Source organism: Eriocheir sinensis, chromosome 15 (genome assembly GCF_024679095.1).
Source record: "Eriocheir sinensis breed Jianghai 21 chromosome 15, ASM2467909v1, whole genome shotgun sequence".
Taxonomy (NCBI): Eukaryota; Metazoa; Arthropoda; class Malacostraca; order Decapoda; family Varunidae; genus Eriocheir; species Eriocheir sinensis.
This window is the reverse complement of record NC_066523.1, coordinates 18,980,591-19,003,743: the sequence shown is the minus strand read 5'-3', so window position 1 is coordinate 19,003,743 and position 23,153 is coordinate 18,980,591. Positions and strand designations below refer to the sequence as shown.

Below are 23,153 nucleotides of genomic sequence, written 5' to 3'. Positions count from 1 at the left end.
CTGTGCTGGCCATGTTATGGGACATCTACAACTTTCAAGAAACACCAGATACCTTATCTGATATTATTTATCTTGGCTTCGTAATTACATTTAAGGGAAAATAATGAGAACTTTCGTACACTATTTCATTTCTTATAAAACAGGCAGCTAGACGCCTAAAGCATGAGTCAGGAAGCCAAACAAGCGAGTCTCATGAAATGAGCGGTACAGAAGCACTTCACCAATCCCTCCACCCATTCATTAACTCAGCAAACTGTTGGACGGGCAGGTGTTCCTGAATGGCGTGGAGTTTTGTCGAGCATGTAACCCCATAACTTTTCATGGAGTTTCTGGAGAGAGGGGACCTTGGAGGGAGGAAGCTGCATTAATGGACACCTACGCTCTCACCGATGACAGCTTCCTTCCGTTTGTCGTCACGCCCTCCATTTACTTCTTCCTAAGTGACGTCCCTTAAGGTGGTGAAAGGGAGATGTGTTGAGCCGGAGGGTAAGACAGTAGGGAGGGCGAGTGTTGGCGGCAAATGAAGGGTTTGTTGGGAATAGAAACACATTATACGTTGACTATATATTATTTGGTGACTAGAACAAATATGTTATAGAGGTCGAAATGATCCAAAGAGGTCAAAGTCGTTACTTCTAAATTTAAATTTACATGGAATAACACGACACATGATAACTCCACGGTCTTCAGTGGCAACATCGACAACAACCTGTAGGGCGGACGCGACACGAACACCCGTGATCACGTTGCTATTATTGTTTCCATTATATTATTATTATTATTATTATAATTATTATTATTATTATTTATATTAGCTTTATTATAATACACATTCTGACAGATATCCACTTCCAACAATGAAACATGAACTGCAGTGCAGACAACAATGCAAAACACATACTGGATTATCACCTGAAGGTATTCAAAGATTGCTCCTTGGCCATACTTATGGTTTTGGTGACTAAGGATTATTTGATATGAAGTCGTGTGTGATCTGTCTCATCCACACAGCTGTCGCCGCCGCCAGTGTGATGGAGAGTCAAGCCTAAAGGTTCGTTAGGGTGAGGAAGCGGCTGAGTAGATAGAACCACAGCTGCTGGACCGTGGCCTCTGAACCTCCTCCCCGTTGTGGGCCCCGGGTACCTGCCACCTCTCTCCAAACCTTCCTTCCTATTCATCCCTTTTTCCTCCTCTCTCTCTCTCTCTCTCTCTCTCTCTCTCTCTCTCTCAGAAATCAGTGAACGTAGTCTATCTTGATTTCCAGAAAGCGTTTGATAAAGTCCCACATCATAAATTACTTTATAAATTAAAGCAAATAGGCATTGACGGTCAAGTAAACCAATGGATCGCGAATTGGTTGAGCAACCGACAACAAAGAGTTGTGATTGACGGATTTAACTCAGAGTGGGCGCCGGTCACTAGTGGCGTCCCTCAGGGCTCGGTTCTTGGCCCAGTGCTCTTCATTATTTACATCAACGACGTGGATGTTGGACTCAATAATCACATTAGTAAATTTGCAGACGACACAAAGATTGGTAACTCGGTTCTCACTGACGAAGACAGGCAAAGCCTCCAAGAGGATTTGCACAAAATTTCAGCTTGGTCGGATAAATGGGAGATGCCCTTTAACGTAGACAAGTGCCAGGTCCTTCAAGTTGGAACAAAAAATAAGAATTTCGATTACGAAAGTTAAACTCACAAGCGTTCAATGCGTTAAGAACCTGGGGATTAAAATCGCGTCAAACCTCAAATTCTCACATCAATGCATCGATGCAGCAAATAAAGCGAACAGAATGTTGGGCTTCATTAAAAGAAACTTTTTATTCAAGAATAAAGATGTAATACTTCCGCTCTACAATAGTTTAGTCAGACCCCACTTGGAATATGCGGTACAGTTTTGGTCTCCCCACCATGCAAAGGACATTGCTAAACTAGAAGGTGTTCAGCGTCGAGCAACAAAAATGATCCCTTCCTTGCGCAACAAATCCTACGAAGAAAGGCTTTCCACCCTTAACATGTTCTCTCTTGAGAAACGTTGCCTCCGAGGAAAACTGATCGAATGTTTTAAAATACTTAATGGTTTCACGAATGTAGACAGAACAAAATTGTTTATGATCGATGACACTTTGCGAACGAGGAACAATGGCACAAAACTCAAATGTAGACAAGTAAATTCAGACTGCACCAAATTTTTCTTCACCAACGTTGTAGTGCGAGAATGGAATAAGCTCCCACCATCAGTGGTCCAGTGTAACACGATTGACTCCTTTAAAAACAAGCTCGACCGTCACTTCCTTGAACTTAATATTAACTAGAGTAGAAAAGCAACGTTTTGGAGCCATCTGATTAATGTAAAATCACTTAGGTTTATGGACAGACCACCTAGTTTGGACCATGGGGTCTGTGTGGTTTGATCTTCTATATAAATCTATGTAAATCTCTCTTTCTCTCTCCCATAATCAAGCTGTAATCTCATGAACGTGTCACTCCTGTACATGAGATTAAAAAGAGCAATAACAGTAACCCTCAAAAGCCTTCTTATGAACTTATGCTTAACCACAATCTTTCTAAATCACCGATTCAGTTCTTTCCCCCATCCAATAAATTCGAATACCTTACTCCTGAAGTAATAACCCTTTCTGTAAACTGAAAGGCAGCTTCCTGGTGTGCAGGGTACCCGGGGGCCCACGTCAAGAGGTTCAGCGCCAGAGACTTGACAATGAAGAAAAACATATTTACATATAACTGAGACAAGGCTACATACAACTGGTCTTGTAGTTGGCGGCAACTAAAATATCGACCCATGCTGGTGGGGGCCATGCTATCTGGTGGAGCGAGAATGGTCACTCTGGCTACTTTAAGTTATCAGGTGAATGAGGTCAGCCGTACACAGGACACGACGGCCTCCCATAGGACAGAAAAAAGACTGAAGCAGGTGGGAAATGGAGCGTGGGCACCTAACTCAGGAGTGACTTGGTGATGAAAGGTGAGCAGCAGTCCTCGAGTTGAGCAACAAACACAATTACTTTAATAAGGAACACACTGCACGCTCAACACGATTTTTCTACGTTTTACACATTCCACAGGTAGGTTGCAAGGACACCTCACAAAGTTTGGGAAATCATGGTCTCACACAACCTTGTTTTTGACATTTTCCTTGGATGAAAAATTCCCCGTGCTGAGGCAGCGTTGTCACACACAAGGTGAAAAGGAGTCCTAAACTTTTCATATTTCTTTTTCAGAAGTCTTTAACACCACTGGGGCGAGTGCTGAGCTCCTTCATTTCTTAGATTTGACTTATCCATCTCTGTCATGCCAGCGTCACTTTCCGTTCACTTTTTCCTGACCCTCCATTAAGACTCAACGTCAGCTTTTCACAGAGAACTCTCCGGAAATCCTTTGCCACACTTAAATTCTACAACTCTTCTTCGGCGATTTATTTTCTCAGTCCCACGCCTTCACCTTTACACCGCACTTTTAAAGTGTCCTTCAACTTTGAGCATCGGGTGGATCAGTATTTTCTCTTGCAATGAATAATGATTTAGCCAGTCATTTCAGCCAATGTCTGAGGTCTAAATAAACTCCTCAGTGTTTTACAAATAATTTCGATATGAAATTTCTTTAACAAGGAATAAGGTACCACTGCTCTATAAATATCTAATTAATTCTTATGCTATCCATTTCTCTATTGCAAGAGTTAAATCAGTGTCCTCACCGTCTTCACTGATAAACACTGGAACAAACTTCTTTCTTCATTTGACGAACGGTTTCAAAAAGGGAGTAGCACAACATTTTTTCAATCAAAATTGATTATTTTTTCATGTCTTATTTTTCACGTCTTCTGTCCATCTATGGGGTGATTACAGTTTATGTTTTATTCTTGTTTCTGCGACCTTTTTAAAGAAAGAAGCCCTTGTTTCATAACTTTTGACAATATTGTTCCCAGAAACACTGACCAAATATCGGTCATCCACTGAGGATTCGCTTTGACTAGACACAGTTCTTTGTTCATAATCCTCTATACTCGTGGTGTTGATTAGGTCACAGGTGCAGGGTCAGCGAGCCTCGTCCCTGCACCACCTCGTGCTCACAAGCGGTCGTCCTCCTGTATCGGGTCTAAGTTCGTCTCCTCCACAAGGGTAGTTAAGCGCACATCGTCCTTGTGATAGTTGTTGGTGTAGACAGAGACCTCGAGGTTAACTGGCCAGGAGGACGAGTTGCAGGGGGCTGACGAGGAGGGAGGAGGCAGACTGCCCGTCCTGGGAGAAACTGCAAATTAGCATGCTGGGTGGGAATAGGGGTCGATGGGCCGCGCATCTTACATGCAGTGGTGATGCGATGCAAGGTAGTGTTCCGACACACGAAGCAAGCACTGCAATGCGGGGTAATACAACGGTCAAGACTTTGGGGTCATGCAAGTTACCAGGGTTTGTTGCGTTCACGCATGACACAGATGGTCAATCAAATATATCAAGGGCATATCTAACTCATCAAACCTGCTTCTCGCGGCTTATAACTAATTATGGTAAACTTGTCGCTCATTAAATTTCAGAACAGCTCCTAAAAAAGTTGCTAACACGCTGTGCACTGCTTGTCTTAATGTTATGTGCAGTGTGTTATGTGAAGGAGCAGTTCAGAAGAGGATAATACTAATGGCTATCTTCTTTTAGATAAGCTTGGATGTGCGAGGAGAATTGCCGGTTGGGAGGCTGACTTGTTAAGTTTAGCGGTCTGGTGGAGTCTCATGCAGCGGTAGTAACAGCTACGTTCAGGTGAGGGTCAAGGTGACATGCATCAAGACTTTCCTCCCAGGGTAAAATAACGGGCAGCCTGCTTGGTCTATAAACTTCGATTCATCGAGCGGCTGCAGAAGCTCGAAATGCATTACTATCTATTTCTATTACCGATATGCATGCGAATAAATGAAGCAGTAAAAGCTGTTACTGGAAGCTGTCAATTCTACCGTGGTGTGGGGTGGAGGGTACTAGCGGAAGGTCACCATATAGGAGGAGGAAACGTTGGGTGTAGGATGGCAGGGCAAAAGCTCACCCGTCTCCCTGTATGGGCTGATGAGAGGGAGTTGTCGACTTGGAGGAGGAACGCCTGGATAGGAGAGTATGCATCCTGTAGGGAGATGAAGGGATGCCAAGCTTTGTCAAACTGGACTTCCCTGAAACTACTCTCATGAGGCCGGTTTGTAAAACCATTATCCTCAAACCAAACTGTCTTCATAATATTTGTGGATGATGTGCACTAGCTTTCAGATGTGTTCTTTCAGAATTTACCCTGAACTATTTGTCGGTAATGCTGTTTGTTACATGCATGCCCATCTCGACTTTAGAGAGTTCGTGAAAACAATACTAAAAAAAAACCTTCAGTCAGGTGCTTGCCCTGTGTTTACGTGAAATATAACTTTGTATGTGTGACGGTGGTGGTGGTGGTGGTGGTGGTGGCGTATTAGTTCTGCGGATGTTTGCTTTGTGATAAAAGAGGATCTTTGATGGGCTTGCAACCCCCTCCCCCCCTCCCATAATATATGCTTTAACATGATTGACTTGCGCCCGTTACGGTAGGTGTCTGGCCTATCAAACATCAATCTCTCCAGCCTTATTCGGGCAAATCAAAATTTTCTTTCAAGACTAGGTCAGTGTTCATGTCTCTGACCCAAATGTCATGAAGGGGAGAACGCGCTTAAAAACAACTTTAATTTCGTTCGAGTTTGATGTAACGTATGTTCTGGATTTTCCCAATGCCAAGTTTCCTCTGAACTATTTCTCCACCAGAACCTGAAATTAGCGCTCCGATGACACTTCACGTTGAATTTTCTCACGTCCTCTAACTCTTTTAAATTTTTTGCAAGTCCTGCTGGAAATACTTTATCTTTGGTTGAATATACCCTCATTTATCTGTGTTTCTCAATTTACAGTTTTGTTTCTGAAGTGTTTAGAGAGTCTTTTCCTTTTAGTCATCTGCCTCAAGAGCAGCTCCCTTCAAAGTTATGTTTTCCTTAATATCTTCAGCGTCGAGAATTTCTTCGAATTTCTTCATTTTCAATATATCCATTTTAAATGCAGACAGCAAATTATGTTTTCTATAAAGGAAGTTCATTAATTTTGTGATTCAAAGAAAATTATGTCTCTTAATTCTCAGATTACCCTTGGGTACGCCTCTAACCACACACACACACACACACACACACACACACACACACACACACACATCCGCGCGGTAACATGCACGCAGGCACGCACGCACACATGGGCATATGCGTATGCGAGTGCGCACAAACACACACACACACACACACACACACACACACACACATATACTCATAATTATCTGTATTTTTAAACTGTTACGAACACTATCATAGATGAATGACAATGTAAAAAATTCGAGTATTTCTTTTAACATGTTTTAACTTGTAATGTTGTGACTTCATCAAAGACACAGGTGTCACTTGAAAGCATTTAAACCTTTATGGAAAACATGAAACAAAGGAGAAAATATCTTTGCCAAACTTTCGGGCTCAGGATTTTTGTTTTGGTTTCAGGTTTTCGTTTGTCGTGACCAGCTCCTTGCCGAGGCGGGTGTGGCCGGCGGGTATTGACATTCCCGGAAAGAAAGTTCTCCATCACTTTCTCAAACACACATACCCGGGGCGCAGCAAACTCTCTTTTAGACTTATTTCGCATGTTTTCTCTCCAGCTTCCCGTCTGAGTTTCTGAACCAAATACTTTCTCCTTGGCTTAGTAAATATGTTTGCCAGTTGTATCGCACACATAATTGACATTACAGATCTATCTTGAACGAAAAAAGGTCAAATTTCACAGCCGGCAGAGTGAAGAGCTCTCACAACGTTAGAAGTGTAAACTCATCCAAACATAATAAGACTGCCATCGTATAAATAAAAAAGTGCTCGTTCTAGACTACTGTTGAACCAAAGACGCGGGAACACACCTGCGGAGGGCGGGGGACCCGATGAACACTCTGGTGGACGAAGTGCGAGACATTCTGGAGACTGTCCTGGAGGGGCCGTCTACTTGGCGTCCCGTCACCTGGCCGATTAGGCGCCGCCCCATGGCCTGTAGGGCTTTCCGCACGTCACGCAGCTGCACTGCATATATGAAGGTGTCCGTGAAAACCTATAAACAGAAGAGGAGTAAGGAAGCAGTCGTCATAACTTGGGTGCTTTAAATTAAATGAATCCAGAAAATCTAAAAAATAATTATGAACGACATTATACTGCATTCTTCATCAGCGAAGTTCTTCATTAGCGAAATGTCAAACCTTTAGGCAGTATATAGTGTTGACGATGACACCGAGAGCGAAGTTGGTGGTGAGGTCGATGCTCGTGGTCTTGATGGGACACTCGTCACACACCAGCAGGAACTTCACCATGGCGGGGCCCCAGCCCATCACGAAGGAGCCCACGATAAGCGTTGTCGTCTTCACCGTCTGAATTAGTAAACATTAAAAAACGGCATAGGAGTAAGTATTTTTTAACAGCTCTTCAGTGTTGTGGAGTTGCTTGCTTATAGTTTGCATGGAAGCAACACACACACACACACACACACACACACACACACACACACACACACACACACATTCACACAAGTCCCCATTTAGTGTACGTACATGTCTCACAGCCATAGAGTAAGACAGGGAGCACAAGGGACTTGAAGATCCGGATCTCTATCCTTTTGCACAGGTATCAACACCATAATTATACTCGTGTTGAGCGAGTCCATAACACCGCAGGCCAGGCCAATCCGCCGTAGGACTTCCTGGTGAGACTCACTGTTGTTCTGAGCTGCGCAACCAAGGTATGTGAAACTTTCTGAGATCTCAACGTCCTCGCCACACGCATGAACAGACTGTACTGTTTCACATAGCAAGCCTCCAAACACCTGTACCTTGGTCTTGGCCCAGATCTGAAGTCTCAAGGGCTTCGCCTCCTCGTGCATTGCCTCGAGAGCCATCACCAAAACCTCCAACGACTCCGCTAGGATTACTGCATCATCGGGAAAACAAGGTCAGTGACCCTGGTATTGCCAATGGATGCTCCGCAATGACTCTGGTCCACAACTCTGCCTAGTATCCAGTCCATGCAAGTGTTAAAGAGCGATGGGGCAAGGACACAGCACTGCCTCACTCCCGCATTCACGGGAAAGAAGTTGGACAAGCCCCCCCCTTACACTTCACAGCACTCTCAGTCCCAGAATACAAGCCAGTCAGCAAACCAGTAGTCCTTGCAGGAATCCCACGGAGTCGAAAGAGATCCCAGAGTGCATCGCGATGCACCTAGTCAAAACGTTTTCTTGAGATCGATATAGGCTGTAAGCATCCCCTGTCGAAACTCACGTCGGCGCTCCACCAGTACGCGAAGTGCTAGGATACGGTCAATTGTCGACTTACCAGGCGTAAACCCAGACTGTTCAGGTCTCTGCAGTTTCAGCAGCTGGCTGCGAATTCACATCAGCAATAGGTGGGCAAGCACCTTGCCTGGCACACAGAGTAGTGTAATACCACAGTAGTTGTTGCAGTCCTCTCAGTCCCTTTTCCCTTTCCAGATAGAGACGACCAGCCCCCTCTTCCAGTCAGGAGGAATGGTACCAGATTGCCATACGGCAGTCAAGACCGCATGCAACCCGCGGATCATGGCCTCACCTCCAGCTTTGAGCAGCTCCGCACTGATGTTACAGGTACCAGGCTTTTCACTCCTCAACTTTGTGAGTCTCTCTGACCTCGAGAGGGTGGGCTTTCGTCGATGGGTGGATCAGTATCCGCTATCCGCAACCCAGCAACTGGAAGCTGGCCGCTTGGAGGGTCCGCCGTGTACAACTGCTCAAAGTAGCTAAACCCTCAAAGTACCCAACGAGCCCTCTGCCCACCCTTGTCCGAAACGAGGCAGCCATCAGCTGCTCGGTTGCGCTCACCTGAGAGGGAGACTTGGAGCAGGTCGGAGGTTATTTGCATATAAATGGCCCTCAGTTTTCTTAGCGAGACCCCTGCCATACTTCTTGCTCTCTTCAGGAGAGCTCTAGTCCTTCGCGACAGAGCCCTATATTGGTCCCAATTCCCAGCAAGTCTAGCAGCGCGACTCTAATCAATATTCACACAAACAAACGTGGTATCAATCGGGTTCTCAGGATCTAGCAATATGCATTTCATTTAATTACTGTCATTAGTTTGTGAAAACCGATATGAACTACTATGAAGCCTTATCTCCACCCACCTTTATGTTTCTTTTGAGCTGGTTCCTCTGCTCGGCGTTGACCAGAGACAGGGCGCGGTGGTTCAGCAGGTGGAAGATGCGGCAGTACACCATGCTTATCAGCACCATTGGTCCGAAGAACAGCAGCGCCCAAATGATGCGAAACTGTGCCAGACGGAGACAGACAACAATGTCTCATAATTTGATTAAGTCTGATAGAGTAGAGGTTACACAAAGATGCATTAGGGTGCGTTTATAGCGTTTAAAAACATATACGTAATTTAAGAACTTTCTCTAGCTCGACAGCAATGAGGTCAGTATAGAGCACCCATAACAGACAGGGCGGGTATGGTCCGCTCATAATACTTCTTAATCGACCTATAATGAAGCTTATCATTCAGCAATTGAATGAAACCTTTCGGTATAGAAAGAAATTGGATCACTTTAAACAAAGGATAAACATCAATATTAGTTAGTTTGAAACCCGCGCAGCATCAGTAAATAAAACTCCTCTCTGACGACAATTTCATTCTCTTAAGAGACAATGAGTACATCAATAACCGTGAAGGTGCTCATCCACTTTTACAAATCAAGATTGACCTTTACAAAAATCTGTAAAGCTTTACGGCGGTATTAAGATTGAGATAAAAAATCTTCAAGCGTCAGGAAGTTGAATCTTTTAATCTGTATTTAAATAACAGCCACACTGCCTGTCGATCACCATATCATGTGAATCCTGTCTATAAATAAACTGTTTTAGGTCTGAATGAATAGAAGGCCTATAGAGAGTTTTCTACCAAGAAATAACACATATATGCCTATATTTGAAAACGACGGGATTTGTTATGACCACAGTTTCACCTACATCTTCCTGGAAGAAAAAGAAGAAAGCAGGCTTTTCCTTTTATATACCATTCCAAGATGGAGCACACACGCACACACTGCAAACGCACATCCGCGAGCGCTCACAAATACACACACACACACACACACACACACACACACACACACACACACACACACACAAGAACACACAGGACGTACCGTAATGCCTTTGATGTAGAAGTAGTTCTCGCTGCAGGCAGGAGACTGGAACCCCTGGCCGGGCACGCAGGCGAAGGCAATGAACATCCCCGCCACTGAGGGCGCGACGCAGGAGACGAGGCGAGGAGGTGCGTGACGCGGTGGTGCAGGGGGAGACAGGAAAATGAATGAAGATAGCAACGCAAAAAGCATTAATAATCACATTATAAAAAGTTTTATATATATTGCTTTCACGAAAAATTTTACAAAGGAGAGATAGATAAAACTCGCCAATAATATAACTATTGTTTAATTGGAATTTTTTTCTTCAATGAAGGATCAAAATCAAAAACAATACTGAGTCCCGTGTTTCAAGTCTTTTCATAATAAATTTATAGTTTTAAAATGTTTCGTGTGAATTCTGCACAAAGTTGTCTGATGCGTCTATATATTAAGAAAATATATCATGGGTCTTGTTCCCAGGCTTGCTGGTGCGGTATGCTGCGTTACACCGGGGGGGGGGGGAGAGAGAGAGAGAGAGAGAGAGAGAGAGAGAGAGAGAGAGAGAGAGAGAGAGAGAGAGAGAGAGAGAGAGAGAGAGAGAGAGAGAGAGAGAGAGAGAGAGAGAGAGAGAGAGAGAGAGAGAGAGAGAGACACACACACACACACACACACACACACACACACACACGTACTTATACAAGCACGCGCTTTGTGTACTCACAGCAACACACACAAACACATAAACGTGCTTGACAATAAGAATATCAGTGACACTGAGCATTGTATTCTATCAAAGTTTGTTTCATTAGAGTCTGTCGGATATTTCCCGCGCTTTCTTCTCCTTACACTGTGTTTCTGGGGAAACAGGCGACACAACATCACATCTGCCTTACTCAATACATTAAAGTTTCTGTGTTCGAAAGATTTTCCCATCGCGCCATCGAAATTATGGAGAAACGTATAAGATAGGCGCTCTTCTTTTCATGTTTGCTGGTGTAGGGGATAGTTGCCATGTGGTGACCTCTTTCCCGTTGCAAGTCTGCCATAGGACTTGTGATGGTTGGCCTATCATTGTGTTTTAATTGTTGTTCATTTTTTATGGATACCACAATTAAAAGCTTTCACAAATGATTTGTATGAGGCAATAAATGGACAACCGATATATGGATTATGCAAGGCGAGAGAGGCTCGTTGCTGGCCACTCTTTTTTGCGTTTTCCTGATAGGATGACGAGAGCTACAGAATTTATGTTTATGCTTCTGTTCTTCGTGTTGACAAATAGACATGATTCCCACAGAATTATACTTCATGATTTCTACCAGCTGATCATATCTTAGTGACTCAAGACGTAAAGCAACCGTAATATGCGAAGAGCACCCCTCCCTTGGGGGTGTGACGCGCGGCCACACACGCTAACACATGGCTGGCCCACCTGTGCACCTGTCGTAAAAGCATCATAAATAACCGACGTTCTTAGAAACGAAAATTATCACTATTTAATCAGCTCTCATCTTACAATTATTTCTGAATGAACCGCTTCAATTTCCATATTTGTGAATTTTAGCGCTTTTTTTTTTTTTACCACAAGGCATACAGGTATGCCTTGTCTGTTTTCCTCTGCTACAAGACACTTTTCCACTCTTTTTACTTTCTTTTTCCCTCTGCATTGGCCACACATCCCTTCCTCCACCCGGTGAAATTGCGTCCCCTTATCTGTTTCCCTTGGGACTACGGACAAGAAAATACACACAATTTGGGCAGCGAATTCTAACCTGCCCTAGCCCACGTGCTATCCTGTAACCATATTTTTTTTTACATAACTACGCCGTAAAGTTGTTCAAGAAAGTAAAGCAGACCTGTGAGACTGTTACTCCCTTTGCCCTAACACGATGAAGTGAATGTTTGACAAAGAAAAAAAATGTAATCAATTCGCCTAAGTATCATCTTTGAGGTGTTTTTGTTCCTTTTATGTTACAAAACAATCAGTTAATGACCTTCCCAGAGACTATTTGACGTATTTCGCTTTTAAAAGTATATACTTTTTCATATACTTGACTATTCATATATATATATATATATATATATATATATATATATATATATATATATATATATATATATATATATATATATATATATATATATATATATATATATATATATATATATATATATATATATATATATATATATATATATATATATATATATATATATATATATATATATATATATATATATATATATATATATATATATATATATATATATATATATACACGAGTATATGTGCTACCTATAGCGTTTGTAGACTATCTTGAGGGGCCTCTTGGGCGACCCCAGCCCTTTAGTGGCACAGGTGAATTTTTATTTACAGTAGCTGCCGTGATGTATGACTTTTGCTTGGCCCATGCTGCCCCCTCCGGTATTCTACTTGACCGAAGTCGGCGAAGTTAATGTAGATTGATGATCTGGGCCGCATGTAGGTAATCTTCCGCCACTCGGCGATGGTTTGAAAAATCAGCGTGTTTCGGTGTTATTCGAACATTGGTCCACGGGCTCACCACGCCCATGCGCTGACAACTCGGCCAACGCCTCCCCAAGTTTGTTGGCTATGTGTCCATCGGTTTTTAAATATTTTGTTAAAGGATAGATGAGCAAGGACAAGCAGACGGACAACGACCAAATCATTAACACTATGCTTCCTTCGTGGAGGCCGGAGATAATATTTTCATGGTCATGGGCTCTACGTACGATCTCCGTCACTCCTTACGGAAGAAACTAGCTTTTGTGTACTTTAGATGGGAGTGTGATACATGCATTAGATACCAGTATTGCTAAATAATTTTTCGAAGAAAATTTTGAATATCCTTGAAGAACTCTAATAAGAAGAGACTGATGGTGTTTCTATGCAATGTATTTCAATTATAAAAAACAATAAAAAATGTTATTTGCCTTTTGTGTATCATGAACAAGGGGCCAACAAGTCACCACTAAGCTGTGCACGTTCCCAAGGACGCGAAGGCGCTTCAGGCACTCAGTCAATGTCAGCATCGCCCATTACCCCTCCGGCTGGGGAAGCCCTGACGCCCCTGCACCCACCCACCCACTAACGCACAAACCCACCAGCTTCGGGGCATTGCAAAGAAGCTTTAAGAACCCTCTGCTTTAAGATATGTTCAAGAACAAAAGATGATATCGCCAGCAGACACAAAGGCACCAAGAACAATTGTAAGAAAAGAGAATAACAAGGAAGGTCAACAACAGCGTTGGCCGAGATAAAACTGTAATAAACTAGGAACAACGGAGAGAGGCGCCCAGGATATTAAGACTGAGATTAAATGAATGGTATTTCATATTAGAACATACGCAGCCAAAGCAAAAAGGAAAAAAGCGAGCACGAAGTGAAAGCAGAAAAAAGGCTACGTGTAAGGACAAATCAACAGGAAAAACCATGATGGGAACCAAAAGGCGAACAATACTAAAACAAAAAATCTTTTTATGAATGAGGAATGGAGTCATCTTAAAACATTGATAACCTTGATAAAATTGGTATGATATCGAAGGTGTCATTGATATGTATTGTAAAGAACACCGCACGTGTATAATAATAATACATAATCCAACCATCCCGGAAGCAACAACGACTAAGACGTGAAACACAACAGTGCTCCGAAGCATCGGCAGGGTCAGAAAATACAAGAAAAACACCACATTATTGTTAATAGTATAATCATTACTAATGCCATCACTAATGCAACTACTCTCACCACCACCACCACCACCACCACTACTGCTACTACAACTACTACTACTACTACTACTACTACTACTACTACTACTACTACTACTACTACTACTTCTACTACTACTACTGCTACTACTACTACCACTATAGTTGCTACTACTTCTACTACTACTACCATTACTACTATTACTATTACTACTATTACTACTACTACTACATTACTACTACTACTAATACTACGACTGTTACTACTACTACTACTACTACTACTACATCTGTTGCTACTATTACTACTACTACTACTACTACTATTCCTACTACTACTACTACTACTACTACTACTACTACTAAAATTACTACTACTCATACTACTACTACTACTACTACTACTACTACTACTACTACTACTACTAAAATTACTACTACTAATACTACGACTGTTACTACTACTACTACTAGTGCGACTGTTACTACTACTACTACTACTACTGCTACTACTACTGCAACTACTACTATTTCTACTACTACTACTACTACTACTACTACTACTGCTACTATTCTAATACTGCTAATATTCTAATACTGCTACTATTGAAGCTGTTGCTGCTGCTACTTCTGTTGCTGCAGCAGCAGAAAAGAAAAAAAACAAAACGACCATAAAAATAACAGTAATAACAACACAACTATAACAACAAAAACATCAACATGTAGCAATAACACAAAAAACAACAATTGTCGTTGGTAATTAAAAGACTCATTCCGTAAAAATAATCTGTCTGACAGTTGTTTTCAAACTAAATGATTGATCTCTTGACTCTTTCATATCAGGGGCTACGATCAAAAGGACATTATCACAACAATAGAATCAATATCACTAACAAAATCAGGAAACAACAACAACAATAACAACAACAACAATAACATCATTATTAACAACACGAATAACAACAGCATGCACTAACGCTGAGATATTCTTGCTACCCTGGTGGGTCAACAGACATAGCCAGCTGCCCTCAGGCTCCAGACAGTGTATGTCTCCGCTGCTCTGATGACGGCAAAGCAGCCAGACGCGCTTGTTGAGACTTATGAACACTCTGGGCCCCCACAACCTGGCGTGGATCCCATCTACAATCACACTCACACACACACACACACACACACACACATTCACTCACTAATATTAACACACACACACACACACACACACACACACACACACACACACACACACACACACACATTTTTACTAGATTGCGCTAACAATGAAATATTTGTAAAGTAAGCAATGTGTTACGGGCGGAACGTAACCTAGGCGGTATCGTAAAAAGTCTACGGAAACAGACTTTCAGGTTAACATTATTCAACGACTCCCATTGAGGACAATGCAATCACCCCATGTTTGTTCTTTCCACCCCAAGACAAATTTACTCTGCATCACCCTATTAGTCACGCGTTAGTAATTCAAGTAATTAGGACACTAACATTTTTTTTCTCGTAAAAATTTCTTTCATATTTTCAATGGAGCCACTCGTTCCTCCAATTCCCTTGACATTGCTTCCATCACATAACATAACATTGCCTCTATCACATACTATCTGTTAATATTAATTATTTTTTTTTATTATCAATTAATTATTAATTAATAATGAGCCGAAATAAAAGAAAACACGTGAGAAACAAAGACTGAGAGGGTTGAGGTAAATAAGCGAGTGTTTGTTTGGAAGGATTTATGAAATCGTGAGTGTGTTTGTAGCACTAACGCCGCACCAACAGGCTGCGGCTAGTGCGCCCACACCCAGCCCCGCCACTGCAAGGGAAGATGCGACACGTTCTTATCAATTATTAAAAATTCGCTTATACAGCGTATCATCTACAATTCGATTATACGACTGAGCTCAGGAGACCTTTCTTAATAGTGAAGTTATTTATTTCAGTATTGATTTAATTACGTTTATGAATGACAACGAAATATAAAGTGTAATACACAGCTCACACACACGCACGCACGCACGCACGCACACATACATACATACACACACACACACACACACACACACACACACACACACACACATATATATATATATATATATATATATATATATATATATATATATATATATATATATATATATATATATATATATATATATATATATATATATATATATATATATATATATATATATATATATATATATATATATATATATATATATATATATATATATATATATATATACATACACACACACACACACACACACACACACACACACACACACACACACACACACACACACACACACACATACACACACACACTCACACGCACACACGCACACACACAAACAAACAAACATACACACACACACACGCACACACACACTCACACGCACACACACAAACAAACAAACATTCACACACAAATACACACACATACATGCACACCTACATAGACACACATACACACGCGCGCGCACACGCACAAACACACACACACACACACACACACACACACACACACACACACACACACATGTGGATGAAATCGTGTATCGGAATTTCGTTAGCGGGGAGGGAAATGTGAAACTGAATCACAGACGAAGGAAATGGCACAGATAAGAAGCTGAGAGAGCAAGATGAAAGAGGAGGATAAAAGGGTTACAAGAAGAGTAGGAATCGTGAGTGGAAAGCTACCATAGCCTGAATAGCTAACAAGATATTTAAGTGTGTGAAGCTTTTAACGAAAGAGCAGATATCATGAAAGACCTAATTGAAAAAATCATGAGGGGAATATGAAACGGAATAATAGAAGGATACTATGTAGCTCAAAGTATGTAACTGAAGTCTTGCAACTGCGTTCATTTTGAATCACAATTTTTGAGTGAATAAGGAACCGTAAAACAGAAGGGAATACAAAAACACCACAAAAATACATTATGTATATAGTGCAAAATATAAAAGTAAAAAGAAAAAAAACAATAACATGCAGACTTGGCAGAACACAGAACAACCAAAGTTATGGCAGTTTTAGTATTCTCAAATAAAACAAGAAAATAAACCAACATGAACAAAACGATTTCATTTGATTAAATGAAAAAAAGAAGATAGCAAATTCATTAGCCAGAGTACCCCTTAAAGACATGAATTCTCCTTAACACAAATGAGTTTCTCTTTCTCTAAATCGCTGCATAAATCACCTCTGTCTCCTGATGTCCCACGTTTGTGCTGTTAATGGACATTCAAAAATATTCTCCGTGTGTGACCTCTCGTGTAGCGTAAATGTGTACAAAAACAGATAATGTTAAGGAGGAGGAAGTAGAAGAGAATGAAGATGGGGATGAGAAGGAGGAGGAGGACGATGATAACGCGGCGAAGGAGGAAGAGGAGGAGGAGGAGGAGGAGGAGGAGGAGAAGGAAACATGGAAATGCAGTCAACAGCAAGTCAAATTTATCTCATTACGAGCTCTGGTGATTTGATCTGCTCGACAGTCACTTGGTGCCCGCAGAGCAGGTGAAAGCACTTTGGTATTCAATTTACTCCTGACGCAACGAAATTTTTAAAGGAGTTGATGGTATTTGCATTTACTGCCTTTGATGGAAGATTGCTCCAGTGGCAGATGACTCAATTTGAGAAGAAACTCCTGCCAATGTCTGTACCACATCGCCTTCCTTGTATTAGTAAACCGTTATTTCTAGTTCTTGAGTTGGTTTGAAGTTCAGAGAGCTTGGGGTGATTGACATTACTGAAAATTTTCAGGTACATGAAGACCTGAATTATATCTCCTCGTAAGCTTCTTTTCTCCAGAGATTGAGTTGCTTGAGTCGTTCCTAGTACGGTTGAGTCCCTGTGTCACGTCATTGAACCTTTTCCAGTAATTCAATGCCTTTTCTGTAATTTGGGGACCAGCGAAACGACGACGACGGAATGATGATGAAAAAAAAAAAAGCTGATGAGAAGTAGAAAAAAAAGTGGAAGTAGAGGTATAATATTAATAATAATAATAATAATAATAATAATAATAATAATAATAATAATAATAATAATAATAATAATAATAATAATAATAATAATAATAATAATAATAATAATAATAATAATAATAATAATAATAATAATAATAATAATAATAATAAGAAGAAGAAGAAGAAGAAGAAGAAGAAGAAGAAGAAGAAAAGAAGAAAAATGAAGAGGAGGAAGAAGAAAAAGGAGAAGAAGAAGAAGGGTTGGGAAAGAAGGGGGAACAGGAGGACGAGAAGGTAAAGTACGAAGAAGAGAAGCAAGAAGAGAAGGAACATGCGAAGAATGAGCAACGAGAATTTATGGAGATGCAACGCGTGAAGGAAATGAAGGGAAACTTGGTGCACTCAAGAAGGAGAAAAAAGGAAGAGGAAGAAAGATGTGGAAGGCGGTGGTGCATCAGTGGAAGGTCCTAAAGGGGCGCTGGAGCCGTGATGGAGGGGAGGAGGTGATTACGAGGCTCTGTTGGGGCAAGAAAAAGGAAAAAGACCCCGCCACACAAAGGCGACGCTTGAGACTGACAACAAAGAAAGTGACACCCAAAAATAGAACAACTTCTTTCTATCTTCAATGAAGAAAGACGATGATAAGAAACACACAAGAAAGAAAAGGAGGGAATACCACGGCCCCAATACATTGTTTCTTGACAAAAAAATGTTTAATAATACTCTATGGAAATGGTATTATTTATGTTAAGTAAGGCAACGCGCGCGTGTGTGTTGTTGACTTTCATTATACGTATATTTGAACAAGATGCGGTGCGAACTGATACAATATTAATCAAAATATTAATATCATGTGACATACAATAATAATATTAACCAATAATGTTAATAAGAGGTCTGTCTGGCAGAACAAGCCTCGTGGCGCAAGTCAGACTACATGATGCCTCCTGATGGCCAGCCTGTGTCTGGGAACATTATAACTCTGATGATGTCTAACATTGTAAAAATATATTTTTGTGACTACAGTTATCTTTTTATTTACAGGTTCTTATTGAGCCCGCTCTTTCATGTCACTTTGTCTCTATTTACATCATGGAAACTTTTTTACTATCTCACGTAAAGATGTGTACGTACACGGACACAGCGCGTATGTGTAAAAATTAGACATTCCGCCAATAGTGAATAAATGTACAGTTTAATTAACCCCATGCATATGTGTAGTTTTGGAAATGTGTATGCAAACTTATTTCCTCATGAATCAGAAATTTCAACATAATATAACCAGGAATTAGTGCGCCCATGCAAAGCAATATGCAGAGGGTCTGTTAACGTTGTAATAGTTGTTGTTTACGTTGCGGCTGCTTATGATTCAATGTTGTTCCTGTTATGGCGCTAAAATTGATTGCGATGGTTGTGATGGTTATGCTCGTTGTGCTAGCTATGATGGCGGACAACGGCTGTGCTGATGTTGTAATGGGACTTAGGTAATGGCATGGTGGAAATAGCAGTAGTGGTGGTGGTACTGGTGGCCTTGAATGTAACGGGCATCGTACTGTTAAAGGTAATGATAGTCGTAAGGTTGGCCTGGGTGGCGACTTTAGAGACCTTTATTCCATGTGGTGATGTAGGCTTGAGTCTGAATCAGAGTATGAATGGCTGTGGTGGTGGTGGTGGTGGTACTGGCTGTGGTTGTGCTGACGATGGCAATATAAGTTGTGGTTGTGTTAGATGAGACACGGGTGGCGGTGATAGTCTTTGGGTGACGCTCTAAAGGGCAAAGATGGAAGTGTGGGCGGGGGGAAGGGAGAAGGCGGGATAGACACCGGAATTAAAAGTAGAAACGCAATTTCCTCCGTGTTGCGTAAAAAAAAAAAATCTTTTTCCTTCAGGTGAAAAGCGATATGAGACAGAGCACCTCGAGGCAAACCTGGACACAAAAGCTGAAGAAGACAAGAGGACATAGGTGGGTGAAATGAGAAAAGAATACGTGAACGAGGAGGAGGAAGAGGAAGAAGAAGAGGCAAAGGAGGAGGGAGAGGGAGAGGAGAAGGAGGAGGAGGAAGGGGAAGAGGAAAAGGAAGAGGGAAAGGAGGAGGGAGAGGGAGAGGAGGAGGAGGAGGAGGAGGAGGGCTGAAAATGAAACGTTTTATGAAGATGTACAGAAGAGAGGAAGAGGAAAATGAAAACCAGCAGATGAGAGGAAGGGAAAAAATAATACTAGGAGAAGGAGGAGGAGGAGGAGGAGGAGGAGGAGGAAAACGATATAACAGAAACATGGAAGAGTAGGCAAAATAGTCTGCTGGCATATAACGAGGCATCCAGCTTCGGTTATTACATCCGTTCATCAGATTTTTCAGTGACCTGGGAAATATATGAAGGAGGAGGAGAAGGAAAAAGAGGGGAGCGAAGGAGAGAGAAATGACATATGAGCAAAAAGTGCTTATGAAGACGGATATGAGGAGGCAGATGGAGAGAAGTAAATTAGGATGTTATGAGCAAAAGCCAGGAGCGACAAAAGTGGCTGCCCGGCTCGCCTCGTCGCGCGGCCTCACACAATATCCAACATGAAGAAAAACACAAAAGTCAGAAGTATACGCACCATTTCCCGCATATTGTATCGTCGGAACAATTTGTCCCCGTCAGTGTGGTGGCGGTGTTAGTGTTTCCTGCCGTTTCCTCCACACACTCATGATCAATAACGCTTTCTCCGCCTCCACCTCGTTTGCCACCCCTTCCGACACCACCTCTCCCTTCCCTTGTTGCCTCTAGCATCTACCACGATTCAACGGGTGCAATTACTAAGTGAAATTCTAGCAAGGAGGGCGGAGACTTGGATATAGTTTTTGTTTTTATTTTGTATATTTTTCAGAGATGCGACTTTATTATCCAGATTACACGGCCTTGTCTTAACGGCCGAGAGGATGAAAACACCGCTAAAGATCCGAGCGAAAATGAAGATACTATATTTTTATAACGATATTTATTTTTTACCGATATCAGAGTTGTTGCTGAAGACGGGGGCGTAAAAATAACGTACTGTATCCAAATATTTGCACTTGGAGGCTTGCGTTCCCTTTGTTATTGCGTGTCATTCATGCCTATTAAACTTACGTCGAGGAACATTGACCTTAACACTGGAATTCGTAATGTTTTGCTCTCATAAACTCCAAAGTTCGAACAAATTATCAAGTAATTTCTATTGCCACGTAATGATCGTCCTCTACCTTTGAAGATTCTGGCAACTCCGACAACACAAAATTCCACTAGTTACAGTCAAGTGGCGTTCGTTTGTAATGTTTTGGGTGACTCCACGCACACTCAAAGCAAAGTGTAAAAAGAAAGATGTGATGGCGTCTCATTCGACTAATTTATACAGACTATGCATCAGTTTGTGGTCTCATGTCCTACTACTTCACTACTGCCCTACTATCTTCACTAGTTTAGTTTTCTGTTGCAGTATTCACAGATCCAGCACTTGTGGAACACACGCCAAATTCTTTATAGCTCCGCGCCAGCTAATTGATAATTATTACCTAATTCCCTTCATGAACGTTGGAGATTAACCTTTCATGAACATCGTCCACTGGGCCCATCACAAGGACGATCAGCAAAGTTGCAGCACAATTTCTGCATGAACCACAAACTTATATATCCTTGAATATCTATATATTCGTCACTTTCTAAAAATAACAAAATTACAATAAACATATTTGATCGTACCTGCAGCGATATGCATTTGTCTCGATCAGCGTCCTAAAAATCATAAATAAATGATAGCCATATAAACATAATAGCATAATATTTTATGAAAAATAGTCTTTTTATGGTTTTGTTTTCATATCAGGTAACAAAATTATGAGAGAAAATATGGCTACACACCCATGGCACAATATATCGTAGGAATAAAAAACATCAAAATAAACTTGACTAGCAAGTTACTGTAATTATATCGTCGTGAATCTTTTAGAATGAAGGAGTAATGCTGATTTACTCAAAGAAAAAGAGCCACGGTATACGGTGTACTCCTTCAGATTTAGAAACTTATGGCGGTCTTAAGGGGCGGGATTACGTTCTGTGACGCGGGCCATTCAGGGGAGTCTATATATTGGCGACGCGATATGATGAAGTCTTTCGGAGGCTATGGTTGATCTCCATTCTGATTCCACTGACTTCCGAGGTATTAAGCAAGGAATATCTTATTTATCCGTGTGTGTGTGTGTGTGTGTGTGTGTGTAATTCACCTCTTGGTCTGCTGCGGGTCTCTCTCGACACAGCCAGCCGTTCCCCTACGGAAGAGCACAGAGCTCGTAGTACCGATCTTTGAGTAGGACTGAGACCACTCACACACAACACACCGCGACAACAAGGTCACAACTTCTCGCCTGACGTCGCGTACCTACTCACTGCTAGGTGAACAGGGGCTACACGTGAAAGAAGATAAACCCAACTTATCTTCACCCGGCCGGGGAATCGAACTCCGGTCCTTCTGGTTGTGAGCCAGACGCTCTACCCCTGAGCTACCGGGCCATGTGTGTGTGTGTGTGTGTGTGTGTGTGTGTGTGTGTGTACAACCTATTAAACAGGTTTCCAGTCTGAAATTATCGAAAAATATCAATATTATATATATATATATATATATATATATATATATATATATATATATATATATATATATATATATATATATATATATATATATATATATATATATATATATATATATATATATATATATATATATATATATATATATATATATATATATATATATATATATATATATATATATATATATATATATATATATATATATATATATATATATATATATATATATATCACGCTGGTATATATATATATATATATATATAGAAAAAAAGATAAAGGTATGAAATCCAGGATTATCTCACTATTCCAAATAACATTATTCAGACAGAGATAAAAAATATTGTGGTAAAAAAATACTAGCCGAGCAAACACACACACACACACACACACACACACACACACACACACACACACACACACACACACACACTCACACACACACAGACACACACACACACACGATAAAGGTATGAAATCCAGGATTATCTCACTATTCCAAATAACATTATTCAGAAAGAGATCAAATATTGTGGTGAGAGAGAGAGAGAGAGAGAGAGAGAGAGAGAGAGAGAGAGAGAGAGAGAG

The 23,153-nt window shown here is 41.1% G+C and overlaps 1 protein-coding gene across 4 annotated transcripts in view; it reads right to left on the bottom strand.

The window, feature by feature from the left end:
- Window positions 1-1,243: 1,243 nt before the first annotated feature.
- The window catches only part of LOC126999007 (lysophosphatidic acid receptor 1-like), a 113,707-nt gene continuing 91,797 nt past the window's right edge, over window positions 1,244-23,153 (bottom strand). For 3 of the 4 annotated variants that reach the window (XM_050861320.1, XM_050861319.1, XM_050861321.1), the window contains exons 5-10: window positions 10,262-10,356; window positions 9,239-9,382; window positions 7,291-7,458; window positions 6,961-7,145; window positions 5,050-5,124; window positions 1,244-4,259 (exon numbers count right to left, since the gene is read on the bottom strand). In XM_050861320.1, coding sequence (XP_050717277.1) covers window positions 4,088-4,259; window positions 5,050-5,124; window positions 6,961-7,145; window positions 7,291-7,458; window positions 9,239-9,382; window positions 10,262-10,356 — 839 coding nt within the window. In that variant the 3' untranslated portion in view covers window positions 1,244-4,087. The remainder of the gene's footprint in view (window positions 4,260-5,049; window positions 5,125-6,960; window positions 7,146-7,290; window positions 7,459-9,238; window positions 9,383-10,261; window positions 10,357-23,153) is intronic. The other variant, XM_050861322.1, reaches the window with a different exon arrangement.